Genomic DNA, 13,243 nt, shown 5'->3' on the forward strand with positions numbered 1-13,243 from the left:
CTTCCAGCTTCAATGGCTGGTTCCTACAATTAGCAGCTTTGACCTTGGCCAAAGCCTTTCCCTGAGCCTCAGTTTCTCTATAAAGAGACACACCTGTCTACGGTGTTTTAAGAATAAATGAGAAAGTGTATAGAGGAGGGCCCAAGTGCTTAGCAAGAGCGCATGAACGGGCGCAGGTCCTAGCACCTGCAGTGCGACCGGCAGGAGCTGGACACTAGGTGTCCCGCTTTAGCCCTCCTGTTGGTCTGGAAGGCAGGCACACTTGTTTGCGGTTCCCAGCCAAGGGCTGGGCTGGGCCTGGCTCGTTTTGGGCTCCGGGGTGGCCCGAAGTCCCCGCCCGCTGCGCTTCCCGCCGCAGCCGGCTGCCGGGCTGGCCCCGCCCCCTCCGCCGCGGCCCCGCCCCCGGCAGGGCCCCGCCCCCAGGCGGAGCCGGCGCCCGGAGCGGTAGCGGGAGAACAGGCAGCGGGACCCCAGCGCGGGAGGCGGCCGCCGGCGGGAGCCCCAAAGGTACCGGTGGGAGAGGGGAAGCGGAGGCGCCGCAGTCGGGCCGGACGGGGGAGGTGGCGGCCTGGCGTGGGCCCTCGTGGTGTGTGTGTATGGGAGGGGGGGTCCTCGCCGCGTCCGTCGCCGACGCCCTCCCCACCTCCCTGCTGGCGCCAGCTCCGGTCCCGAGTCAGCATGTCCGGTCCCCTGGCTCCGATCGGCGGCCCCCACTCTCTCCTCTGCGTGACGGCCCGGCCCGGCCGGTGTACGGGAGAGTGGATGCGGCGGCCCCCAGCTCCCCTCGGCGGCACTGGCGACCGTCCCTGCTGCCAGCTGTGTGCGGGACCCCCCCCCCCCCGTTCTGGGGCTCCCCTTCTCCCTGGGCGCTCTCTTACCCAGCCTTTGCACATTGCCCCCCATCCCGGGCCTGGCTTGGGAGGAAACATCTGTCGCGCCCCCTGGCAGTAGAAATGGGGTCATGACCTCCAGATGTGCTGGGAAGCGTCCAGCGCCTCCTCCTGGGGCAGCCAGGCCTTCCGGATCCGTGGGGGCGGGGCCGGCCCCCTCCCCCCGAGTGACACAGGCCGCGAGGAATGTCCTGGCCTCAATGGACCCTGTGTGAAGCTGCTGGGTGGGGGGCAGAGCTCAAGAACACCCCTCAAGGCAGGGCCAGAGCCCGGCACCGGGCCAGAACAAGAGGCAGCCCGTGGGCTGTGCGCGCACACACACACAGAGCTCAGCCCACACAGAGCAGGAGCTAGCACAGACTCCTCTCTCGGGTCCCCTCTAACCCCCATCACACACACCACAGCCGCGGCCCAAGAGCTTGGCACATGGAGCCAGGCCTGCATCTGCCACCACACACTTAACACATGGCCAGCTTCACTCGCTTCCCCCACCTTTCAATCTCCCCGCAGTTTTGGGAGAGGACAAGGATGGTTAACTTCATTTTAGAGATGAGAGAACCTAGCCTCAGGGTCAGTGTCAGAGCTTGTCCTAGGAGAAACTTAGGGACAAGGCAGTCTGAGCTTTGCAGGCCTATCCTTGTTTCGTTCTGGAGCATTAGTTGAGGGGTGCACAGAGCCCCTGCCCCCACCTCCTCCTCACCCAGCCCCACACAGTGTCACTGGGTGACACACGAACACCCACCAGCAGGTGTCTGCACCCCTAGTGGAGGGTCCCCACATCCCTCCCGCAGCTGCCCACTCCATCCTGGGTTCACCTGGGGGTGGCTTCCCTCAGGTTCTCACACCACCTTTTGCACTTGCCCCTGGCCTCGACACATTTCCGGACTTCACAGGTCTCTGGGGCCTTGGGTGTCTCAGTTTTACATCCTGTGAGACCTTGAGCCTCAACCCAACCCCCAACTCACACCACAGCTACACACAGCATAGGAGGGGGAGGTACAGCACTGTGTAAGCCCGGGAGATCGACAGACCCATGTTCAAATTCTTGCTGTGACAGAATTGCTTTAGGCAAAAGCATCTCCTTATCTGGACCTCACTTTCACCATCTGTCACATGGGGTTCAGACCTCCTTGTCAGCATCAGTGAGGCCAGGTAGGCAGAGGTCCCCATGGGTCTCAGTTCCAGCAAAGGGGCCCGGTCAGCATGACTCTCCCCTGCCCCCAGGCATGGCCACAGCACCCTGCCAGAGGGTGAGCCCAGGCCTGTCCTTCAGGCCAGGGTGACATGGGTCCTATTACTGAGCTGGTGTGACCCCAGCACCTTCCTCAGGATGTGGGGTTGGGCAGGGGGCTGGGCCCAGAGTTGGGGCCACTTCCTGTGCTGAAGGAAGGCTTCTTGCTGTGCCTGCTGCCCTGCCAGTGGCCCTTGGATCCCCTGTGTCCTTGAGGTATTGAGGCTGTGAGGGCCAGGGCCTTGAGACCCAGGCTCTGGGTGCTCAGCTCCTGAGGGATCCTGGAGGAAGTGGGAGGGGCAGGGAGGAAGGTCTCTGGGGACAGGACGTCCTCCCTTTGTCAAGTGAGCAGGACCCAGACACCAGTGGCCCCACGGGTTTTCCCTCCCAGATGAGACAAATCATCTGTCCGGTTGGGCCAGGCTTTGGAGGGGACCCTCACTCTGGGTCCAGGACAAAGCCAAGGTGTGGAGTGAGACCTGGAGGCCCCTGTCAGCCCCAGGCTGCCCAGGCTCACAAGCCTCAGGGTCAAGGCCCCGACAGCGTGCCCCGGGCCCAGCCCAGCGCTAAGCTGGAGGAGGGGGCTGGAAACCTCAGCCCCAGGCAGACGAGGAAGTGGCCAGGAAAGCGGAAGCGGCTTTGATGGTCACGGAGGGGGCCGGAAGCCAACCGGCGAGGTGGAGGACGGGGCGCGGGCCGGGTTCCTGTTTTCTCAGGCCCCTCTGAGCAGCCCCCTCCTCCGCCAGGGCAGGAGCCGGCCTGCCGCCGGGCACCGAGCACCCGTGCCCGCCGATGCGGCCCGGCGCCCACGCCAGGCCCGCGGCACGCCTATGTGGGCCGGCGGCGTGGGGAGCCCGCGGCGGGGCGCCGCCCCCGCGCCCACCGATGACCTCTTCGCCCGCAAGCTGCGCCAGCCCGCGCGGCCGCCGCTGACGCCGCACACCTTCGAGCCGAGGCCGTCCAGGGGCCCGCTCCTGCGCAGCGGCAGCGATGCCGGCGAGGCCCGGCCCCCCACGCCCGCCAGCCCGCGCGCCCGGGCGCACAGCCACGAGGACGCCAGCCGGCCCGCCGCCGCCACCCGGCTCTTCACCGACCCGTTGGCCCTGCTCGGGCTGCCGGCCGAGGAGCCCGAGCCCGCCTTCCCGCCGGTGCCCGAGCCCCGCTGGTTCGCCCACTACGACGTGCAGAGCTTGCTCTTCGACTGGGCTCCGAGGCCGCGGGGGCCGGGGGGCCGCGCAGACGCCCGTTCTGGAACCCCCGCCCCGGCTGAGGACCAGACGGGCAGCTCGGACCTGCTGCTCGAGGCGCCTGGCTTCGTGAGTGAGCTCGGCGGCGAGGGCGAGCTGGGCCTGGGCGGACCAGTGTCCCCACCTGTGCCCCCTGCGCTGCCCAACGCGGCTGTGTCCGTCCTGGAGGAACCACAGAACCGAAGCTTGGCCTACAGCCTGGAGCACGCAGACCTGGGCGCTGGCTACTACCGCAAGTACTTCTACGGCAAAGGTGAGGGGAGGGCTCTGTCACCCTCAGTGCTCACAGGAGGGCTCATGGCTACTGTCCCCATCAAGTCCCGGGCCGTATGAAGAGTCAGGCTCTGCCTCCAGGCCACAGCTGCCTCGCTGGGCCCAGCTTTCACCACCTCCTGGAGGCCAGCCCCAGCCTCCATCCACAGCCAGGCACACCCTCTGCCTCCTCTGGTTCATCCTCCTCCTGCTCTGGGCTAGGGAGAGATTTCCCATCTACATTTCCGTGAGGTGAAAACTGAGGCCTGAAAACCCCTGCCTCCGGGAACCTTGCTCTCATCAGTGCCCAGATGGAGGGGGCAGACATCCTGGAGAAGAACGAGGGCATGGGGGGCGGGCATGACGCCATCTGGGGCCAGGGCCAGGTGTGATAGGGGCGGGGCCGCAGGGGGGCGGGGCATAGGGCCGAGTGTATGGGAGCAGGCACCAGTCAGGATTCGCCTTGGTGGGATGTGGGCGGGGCTGCGGAGGGGGCGGTACTTAGTCTAGGATCTGCGCAAGGTGAGGAGATGCGACCCGGGGCGGGACTTAGTGATGGACGTGGTCGAGCAAGGGTGGGACTGCCTGTGGGGACAGGACCGGTCATCGACGACCCGGCCCCCCAGAACACCAGAACTTCTTCGGACTGGACGAGGCGCTGGGCCCGGTGGCAGTGAGCCTGCGGCGGGAGGAGAAGGAGAGCAGCGGAGGGGGCACTCTGCACAGCTACCGCATCATCGTGCGGACCACGCAGGTGAGCCGAGATCGTGGGGTCAGAACGCGGATTGCCTCCTCGGCAGCCAACCTGTACGGATCCCGAGAGCTCTTACATCCCTCCTCAGCTCCGGACCCTCCGCGGCACCATCTCAGAGGACGCGCTGCCGCCGGGGCCCCCGCGGGGCCTGTCCCCAAGGAAGCTTCTGGAGCACGTGGCGCCGCGGCTGAGCCCGACCTGCCTGCGCCTGGGCTCAGCTTCACCGAAGGTGCCACGCACGCTGCTCACGCTGGACGAGCAAGTGGTGAGTGGCCGGGGCGTCCCCAGCCCTACAGTTAGACCTGGCGTGAACCCAGCCTGCCCAGCTCCCAGCTGCCCAGCCCTGACCCTGATCCTGGGCTGGACGATGACCCCAGGAGCGCATGTTTTTCAGAGAGAGGGCATCAGAGGTCATCTGGAGCCTTGCCTCTCAAAGGAAGGTCTGTAGGCCAGCAGCATCCACATCTTCTGGGAGCTTGTTAGAAATGCAAGTCCTTCCCTCCCCTGTGCGGAAAGCTGCCCACTGGCCCTGATTCTCTTCCTGTGTCATTCAACATCAGTCATTCGACAAACATTCCTCACACTGTCTTGGTGCCAGGCCCCAGACTGGCTGCTGGGGACATGTCCAGACCAGGTGCTGTCCTTGAGTAGCTCACAGCCAGGTCGGGGAGAGAGACCCACAGAGAATCGTGGAGCAGGATAACAGTGAAAGGGGAATGCTGAGGGCTCTGTGGGGCACCAAGGGAGTGCTGACAGCCCTTCTTTGGTGAAGGGGTTAGCATCATGGAGGAAAGGCAAGAGCTTGAGCCAGGAAGAGCAGGTGTATTCTGGGTAGAAGGAACGACTTGTGCAAAGGTCTAGAGACTGAAAGCAGGTCACACTGGGGTCCTGCAGGCAGTTCAGTGTGGCTGGAGCGGAGCTTGGGGGAAGGGGTGGGAAAGGCTTGCATTCAGTCCTGAGGGCGCTGGGGAACCATGGAAGATCTGAGAGTAGGCGCTAGACGGAAGGGGCAGGGAGGCCAGGCCCGAGGGCTGTTGCAGTTGTGCAAGCCAGACCTGGTGGCAATGATGGCAGAGGTGAAGAGGAGGTGGCAGTCCTGGGGTAGTGGGTAGCCTTTGTCACTCACTGAAAGGTGGAGGTGTTGTGAGATTCCCCAGCTTCTTGGCCCCTGGGAGTGGTATTTTTATGGAGTCTGGAACCCTGGAGGATGGGCGGGATGGGAGAGTCACAGGAAGTGAGGGTGCTGAAGTGCTGGAAGGACATTGGAGCAGCTGGGTCTGCAGCTCTGGAGAAGGGCCTGGGCTGCAGGCAGAGACCAGAGTGTCATCCCGTGGAGACGGCTACTGCAGCCACTAAAGACAAACAGCACGGGTGGAGAAGAGGCCCAGGCACGAGATGGTGGGGTCCCTGGCTTTCAGGCAGAGTGAGGTTCCCGTGGTCCCAAGAGCCAACTATGGTGAGAGGGTGCAAGTACGAGGCCATGCGCTCCTCAAGAGGGAGCCAGGGCTTCAGGGCTGGGCTGGAAGCGGGGAGGAAGGTGGGGACTGAGGCTGGAGACGAGCTTGGAAGGAAGAAGGGAGGCCAGAGCTGCAGGGGCGCTGGGCTCGTGTGCACCGGCTTAGAGCACCCGGAGCTGTGCACGGTTAACCTCGATGGGAATGAGCCAAAGGGGACAGGAGCAGAGTGGGAGCCGGCTGGGGCGGGGCGCCCGGGATCCGAGGGAGGGGAGGACAGGCTAACCTTGAGATAAAGAAGATGACAATGGGAACATTGATTGGGATTGAGCACACCATGTGTAGGGTCCTCTCTGTGAATCCGCTCCTCTGTGGTCACATGAGAACCACCCCCCTCTTGGTCCCGTCCCACCTGTGACCCCCTCTTCCCTCCTGGGCCCTGGGAGCAGGACAGACTGAACCTACCCGATAGGTGAGGACAGAGGCGGCTTGGAAAGGGCGGTGCTCAGAGCTACACATCAAGGCAGTCCGGCCCCGAGGCCAGTGTCCCATCCATCCCAGAAGGCCCAGTGGGGGTGGGGCTGGGGGACTGAGGCCTGTGCCTTCTGCCTGTACCCTGCCCCTCAGCTGAGCTTCCAGCGCAAGGTGGGCATCCTGTACTGCCGGGAGGGCCAGGGCTCGGAGGAGGAGATGTACAACAACCAGGAGGCAGGGCCGGCCTTCACGCAGTTCCTCACCCTGCTGGGCGACGTGGTGCGGCTCAAAGGCTTCGACAGCTACCGGGCGCAGCTGGACACCAAAAGTGAGGCCCAGGGGGCTGGGCGCGGGGGCAGGCTGCCTTGATGAGAACCAACTGCCTTGTCACTTCTCTGTCCCGTGTTGTCCTGGGGCTGGGGGTGGAAAGGGTAGAGAGTTCTTTGGGGAGGCTGAGGATGTGGGTCAGGGGAGGAAAGGCCAAGCCGTGGGCTGGGGAGAGGGGCTGGGACTGTCCCCCAAGGGCCCGGTCCCCTACTGGCTGAGCTGGGGCCAGGAGGGTTTGGGGACGCCACCCCCTCCTTAAAACACGCATATTCCACCAGCCCGGCCTCCTGGGGAGCGCCCCTGCCTCCCTGGGTGGAAGGGCCCCTGGGAGGTGTTTCATGGAGCACCTGCCTGCCTTCCACTCCTTCAGCTGCTCCACACATGCTGGTGCCGGGGCCAATATCTGTCCTCTCCTAGGACACTGCCCCCGCCTCCCTCTTAGGCCATTTCTCATTTCTGTCGTCATTCTGTCTCAATGCCCCCCAACCCCAAGGCTGGAGGCTGGAGCCTGTGGGGGGAGGGGGAGGGGAACCGCGAGGCTGAAGCCCTTGGACCTCCTGGCAGGAAGGGGTTGTCCACTTGCTGGTTGGGGACACAGAGGCTCCAGACTGCCGGCAAGGATGGCAAGTTCAAGCCACCCTGATTCCCCTTGGTCTCCCTCTGTGTCCCCAACTCCCTGGCCACAGCGGATTCCACGGGCACGCACTCCCTCTACACCACATACCAGGACCACGAGATCATGTTCCACGTGTCCACGATGCTGCCTTACACCCCCAATAACCAGCAGCAGGTGTGAGGGGGCTGGGGGTCGGGGGGTGGCCAGGGCTTTCTGGGGAAGCAGGGAGGGTTGCTGTGTGGGTGGCAGTATTTGAGCCTTCCCCTCAGGTCTGTTGACCCCCAACAACTCTCCCTGCTGGTGTCTCTCCCAAGACTTAGCACCCCAGGCCTTGTCCAGGGGCGGGTGGGGGAGCCACTGGTGCCCAGGCTCTGCCCTGCCTGAATGAGGAGGGACTTGGGGGGCCCGCTCACATCCCTTACCATCTAACCCCCAGCTCCTGCGGAAGCGCCACATCGGCAACGACATTGTGACCATCGTGTTCCAGGAACCTGGCAGCAAGCCCTTCTGCCCCACCACCATCCGCTCACACTTCCAGCACGTGTTCCTAGTGGTGCGGGCACACGCACCCTGCACTCCGCACACCTCCTACAGGTGGGCGCCTGCGTGCTGCCCGCTCTGCCACGGGGTCTGGCTTCCTGGACCCTCCCTGTTGCCCCTGACTACCGCCTCCCTCCCCGCAGGGTGGCCGTGAGCCGCACCCAGGACACCCCGGCCTTTGGGCCAGCTCTGCCCCCTGGCGGAGGCCCCTTCCAGGCCAACGCCGACTTCAGGGCCTTGCTGCTGGCCAAGGCGCTCAATGGCGAGCAGGCGGCGAGCCAAGCGGGCCAGTTCCACGCCATGGCCACGCGCACGCGCCAGCAGTACCTGCAGGACCTGGCCACCAACGAGGTGACCACTACGTCGCTGGACTCGGCTTCGCGCTTCGGCCTGCCCTCCCTGGGTGGGAGGCGGCGGGCGCCCCCTCGGGGCCCCGGCGCCGAGCTGCAGGCGGCGGGCGCGCTGGTGTGGGGTGTGCGCGCGGCGCCCGGGGCGCGGGGCGCGGCCGGGGCCCAGACGGGCAGCCCCGACGGCGCCGAGGTACCCTGCCTGCTGGGCATCTCGGCGGAAGCGCTGGTGCTGGTGGCGCCGCGTGACGGCCGCGTAGTCTTCAATTGCGCCTGTCGCGACGTGCTGGCCTGGACCTTCTCCGAGCAGCAGCTCGACCTGTACCACGGCCGCGGGGAGGCGATCACGCTGCGGCTCGACGGGCCCCCCGGCCAAGCCGTGGGCGAGGTCGTGGCGCGGCTGCAGGTGAGGCCCGGAGTAGGGACGGGGCCGGCTTTGGAACCGCTCGTTCCCGCTGCCTCCTGCCTAGGGGAAAGTCAAGGGTGTGGCCCCAGCCCGGGAGCTTGGCAGGGCTGGAACTGGAGCCCCTGGTCTCTGAGCCTCAGGCCCTCATCGGCCGGCTGGTTGCTGATGCTCTCCGGGGTGTGCAAAGGGCTGGGCGGCCTGGGACGGGGTCTCCGGGGCTGGCGCGGGGGCGGCTTCTCCTCGCGCAGTCCTCTCACGCCCTGCCCCGCCCCAGCTGGTGAGCCGCGGCTGCGAGACCCGCGAGCTGGCGCTGCCCCGCGACGGCCAAGGCCGCCTGGGCTTCGAGGCGGACGCCGAGGGCTTCGTCACGCAAGTGGAGCGCTTCACGTTCGCCGAGACGGCGGGACTGCGGCCCGGGGCGCGCCTGCTGCGCGTGTGCGGCCAGACGCTGCCCAGCCTCGGCCCCGAGGCCGCCGGCCAGCTGCTGCGCTCGGCGCCCAAGGTCTGCGTCACCGTGCTGCCCCCCGACGAGAGCGGCCGGCCGCGCAGGTCAGGGCGCCGGGCGCGGGGAGGTGGGAGGAGCGGGCGGCCGGCCACCGCGCGGGGCTCGGTGCTGGCATTAGCGTGCGCTCTAGAGTCCATCTGGTCTCTGCTGCAGCAACCCGACTTGTTGCACGAAAGCATCCAGAGACAATGTAAATGAGCGAGTGTGGCCGTGTTCCACTCAAACTTTATTTATGGACACGGACATTTGAGTTTTATATGATTTTCACGTGTCGTGAAATATTCTTTTGGTTTCTTTCAACTATTTTAAAATGTAAAGACGATGCTTAGCTTGCAGGAGTACAAAAACAGGCACATCTAAAACAGAAAAGAAAAAGGCCTGGCGGGCTCGATTTGGTCCCCAGGCAGTAGTTTTTGGGTCTCTATGCTAAGAGACCCGCCTGGGTTATTATTTAAATGCTTACGGCAAGCTGTGAGGCCGGCACCATCATCCCCATCTCACAGATGGCGAAACTGATGTTCAGAGCGCTTTGCCCAGGATACACAGGGACAGCACTGTGATTTGAACCTACGTCTGGAAAAATGGCCAGTAGCCAAGCAAACATTTTTCCTTGTTGTCAGGGAGTTTGGAGAGCTCTCCTCCTCCTGGAAGTGAGCCTCAGGCGCAGCTGGGAGAGGGGCTGGCCATGTGGGCTGCTGGGGGCGGGGTGTTCCTGCCTGACGCTGCCCCTTCCTCCCCCCAGGAGCTTTTCGGAGCTGTACACACTGTCTCTGCAGGAGCCCAGCCGACGGGGGGCCCCAGAGCCTGTGCAGGATGAGGCCCCGGGGTTGGTCCTGCTGCCCGCCACGAAGCAGCTGCTACATTTCTGCCTGAATAATGGCAGCGGTCCTCCAGGGCCTGGGGACCTGGCCGAGGAGAGGACTGAGTTCCTGCACAGCCAGAACTCACCATCACCCCGCAGGTCCGCCTTCTTGGCCTTCCCTCTCTTCCAGCCCGGTGAGGCTGGACAGGCAGGCCTCTGAAAGCAGGCGCCACGGGCCGCAGCGTCTAGTGCTGAGCTGTCCCTGCTCTCTCCAGCTCCCTGTCGGACGAGGTCCCAGTCCTGCCCAACACCACCCCAGACCTCCTCCTGGCCACCACCGCCAAGCCAGCCACACCTAGCACTGGCAGGGAGACTCCCCCCACCCAGGTGAGCACAAGCGACGCTCCGGAGCCCAACAAGGGGTGAGAGCACAGTGGTGATGGTGGGCATCACTGCATTCATACCCACTTCTGCCCCCCAGGATGGGCCAGGCAGCCCCACTGGTGATGAGGACAGGGGCAACCCGGCCCCGGAGCTGAGGGCCTCCTTCCTGCCACGCACCTTGTCTCTGCGCAACTCCATCAGCAAAAGTGAGTCTGGAGCAAGGTGAGGGATAGGAGGCAGGCGGGGGGAGGCTGGCCTGGGTTTCCCCGGCTGAGCCACCTCATGCCCACAGTCATGTCAGAGGCAGGCAGTGAGACCCTGGAAGACGAGTGGCAGTCCATCTCAGAGATCGCCTCCACTTGTAACACCATCCTGGAGTCGCTGTCCCGGGAGGGTGAGGCTACCAGGGCGCTGGGGGTAGGAGCCAGAATGGGGCTCTTAATTCCCTTTACCTGCCTGTCCAAACGGTCCCTCTGTCCCCACAGGACAGCCCATCCCAGAGAGTGGAGATGCCAAGGGAACGCCAAAGTCTGATGCTGAGTAAGGCTCCACGCCCCATCTAGCCCCCTCACTGTACCTAGGTGCCCACTGTCTGTGCCCACCCATTGGAGTCAAGCATTGTCCCAGGGCTCTGCCTTCACGGACCCCTAAGTTTGAGAAGACTGGGGTTGGGCCCCTCTCATTCAGGTGGGTCTGGGAGCCAGCCCACGGTGCTGCCCCCTGCCCTGGTCCCACTGAGTCCTGACCTCATGTCCTCAGGCCAGAACCCGGCAGCCTGTCAGAGAAGGTCTCTCACCTGGAGTCCATGCTCAGGAAGCTGCAGGACGACCTGCAGAAGGTGACGGCGTGGGCTGGGGTCGGCAGGGACTACAGGGCTACCCCAGGACAGGGGCGGGCCCCTCTGACTCCCGCTCCCCCGACCCCCTAGGAGAAGGCGGACAAGGCAGCCCTGGAGGAGGAGGTGCGGAGTCTGCGGCACAACAACCGGCGGCTGCAGGCCGAATCCGAGAGTGCGGCCACCCGCCTGCTGCTGGCCTCCAAGCAGCTGGGCCCTCCCAGCCCCGACCTGGCCTGAGCCATCTCGTCCAGCCTTGGCCTGCCCGCGGGCCTGCTCAGAACCGCCCAGGACCTTCAGGGCACCGGCTCCCACGGGGCCCTGGGCCTTCCTCAGGAACTGTCCCTGCGCTTAAGCGCATCTTAGCACTGCCCCCACTGCCCGGCCCATTATGTGGTGGCGAAGTTGCCCTTGCCACATCCCATCTGTAAATATTCTGTGCAGAAACCAGGACTTCAGGGAGTAAAGAAGCCACTGCTATTTGTGTCTGGTTGGGCCTTCATGACATGACAGGGGAAGGGCTTTTGCCCCAGCGGCTCCAGCCAAGTTCCTGGGACCAGTTAGATGAGCAGGCCCTGGTGACACTGGCTCAGGGTTGGGATGGCACTCACAGAGGGGTTCTCTGAGGCTAAGCCACCCCTTCGCTTCTCTCGCAAACACTGATTTGGTCTGTTGGGAAGCAGGTGGCCGCACCCCACACCTATTCCGCTTTATCGTCTGAGCCAGGCCCAGGCAGGCCCCTGCCATGGAACCCAAACTGAGGGGCTGAGATCAGGGGCAGAAGGTGGACCTGCAGGACAGGGAGAGACAGAGCTCAGGGGTCAGTGACAGCCTGACCATGCCCCCTTATAAAGGCCCTCTCACCCTGCAAGGCCCTGGCCCCAGTGCAGGCCCCACCTCTCTCTGTAATCACTGAGCCCCCAAGCCTGGCACGCCCTTGACCACTTGGCCAGACCTTGCAGGGCCCAGTTCCAGCGGGGCTAGCTTCTCTGCCTTAGTTGCTTGGGAGACGTTTTCATGTCCCGGGGAAACTCAGTCCTTGACCCACTTCTCTTCTCATCAGGCCAGGCCCTTTCCCGTGAGTGGCATCAGCAGGTCCAAACGTGGATTTTGTCTAAACCCTTTGCTTTCTGGATCTGAGGCCAGACAGGGTACTGACTTGCCCAGCATCCCATGTCTAGTCCAGCCCCTTTCCCAGGCTGGCTGAGACGCAGGCCCTGGGCCCACTAGGCTTTGGTAGGATGAGCTAGGTTCTGAGCAAGTTTTGGGGGAATCTGCCTTCACGAAGGAGGTAATGTGAGGGCTGGGTTTTGAAGGTTGTATAGGAGTTGACCAGGCAGAGAAGTCAAAGCCATCCTGGGTAGGACCAGTTTGGGGCCTATAGGACAGGGATCCAAGGGCAAAGGAGCTGGAGCTCAGTCAAAGGGCTGTGAAAGGTGCACTGGGGATCCTGGACTAGCAGTTCCCAACACTGTGTCCCAGCTTTTAGCTGCTGTGAACTACAGTGTGGAGCCCTCACGGGGCAGTGTGGAAGGCTCTGGTCACTCTCTGGGTGTGTCTGCAGAAAACACGGATCGGGTCCCGTGCTTGATAGATATTCAGAGGGAGAGTGATGAGGTAAAGTTTGGGTGTCAGGGCCCTTTGCTGCAAGGAAGGCAGGGCCAGGAGGAGGCTGTAGCAGAAGCCCCAGTGGGAGGTCATAGTGTCTCAAACGAGGTGATAGTGGTGAAGATCGGGAGAAGTGGGCAGACTTACCAGGACCTGGCAAGGGAGTGGACTGGGGTCACTAGGGGAGAAGATGCGGCATCTACTGCCGTGGCCAGGTTTCTGGTTGGAGTCCCTGGAGGATGCCAGGGCCCAGGCCGAGACAGGGAGGGCTGGGGCAGACTGGGTATGGCCCCGATCTTTTGAAACACGGTGCGTTTGAAGCTTGAAGGATGTCAGTGTGAGATGTCCATTAAGCTGGCGCGCAGGAGAGAAAGGTCTGGGCCGGAGACAAGGATTTCGGACGGGGGAACCAAGAGCACGATGAGGTCACTCACGGAGTGTGGGAAGGGCCATGAGCGGGCTTCCGGGGGTCACCGGAGGGCACCGCAGGACACTGAGAAAGCCAAGAGCGAGCCACGGCCGGGGCTGGAGGACCTGGGCTCACTCGTTCCCCTCTGGGCCTCAGGTGGGC

General features: G+C 64.2%; 1 protein-coding gene across 2 annotated transcripts; it reads left to right on the plus strand.

Moving 5' to 3' along the window:
- Positions 1–401: 401 nt before the first annotated feature.
- SIPA1 (signal-induced proliferation-associated 1) lies at positions 402–11,544 on the plus strand. Of its 2 annotated transcripts, none has more exons than XM_070230195.1 (16): positions 402–507; positions 2,873–3,621; positions 4,247–4,374; positions 4,463–4,639; positions 6,456–6,630; positions 7,316–7,419; positions 7,682–7,839; positions 7,929–8,538; positions 8,813–9,087; positions 9,786–10,004; positions 10,121–10,232; positions 10,327–10,435; positions 10,522–10,623; positions 10,715–10,769; positions 10,989–11,067; positions 11,158–11,544. In XM_070230195.1, the coding sequence occupies exons 2-16, from the start codon at positions 2,952–2,954 to the stop codon at positions 11,302–11,304; spliced, it is 3,120 nt and encodes a 1,039-aa protein (XP_070086296.1). In that variant the 5' UTR covers positions 402–507; positions 2,873–2,951; the 3' UTR covers positions 11,305–11,544. The 2 variants fall into 2 exon arrangements, with proteins under 2 accessions (XP_070086296.1, XP_023510229.1); XM_023654461.2 differs by having other exon boundaries at positions 410–507; positions 2,868–3,621.
- Positions 11,545–13,243: the final 1,699 nt, after the last annotated feature.

The sequence above is a fragment of the Equus caballus genome, chromosome 12, assembly GCF_041296265.1.
Source record: "Equus caballus isolate H_3958 breed thoroughbred chromosome 12, TB-T2T, whole genome shotgun sequence".
Classification (NCBI taxonomy): domain Eukaryota; kingdom Metazoa; phylum Chordata; class Mammalia; order Perissodactyla; family Equidae; genus Equus; species Equus caballus.

Coding starts and splice junctions, on each gene's coding strand:
- SIPA1 (XM_070230195.1), top strand. CDS start 2,952: ATGTGGGCCGGCGGCGTGGGGAGCCCGCGGCGGGGCGCCGCCCCCGCG. Junction 8,539..8,812: donor AGGTCGTGGCGCGGCTGCAG/GTGAGGCCCGGA, acceptor GCCCCGCCCCAG/CTGGTGAGCCGCGGCTGCGA. Junction 11,068..11,157: donor TGCAGGACGACCTGCAGAAG/GTGACGGCGTGG, acceptor CCGACCCCCTAG/GAGAAGGCGGACAAGGCAGC.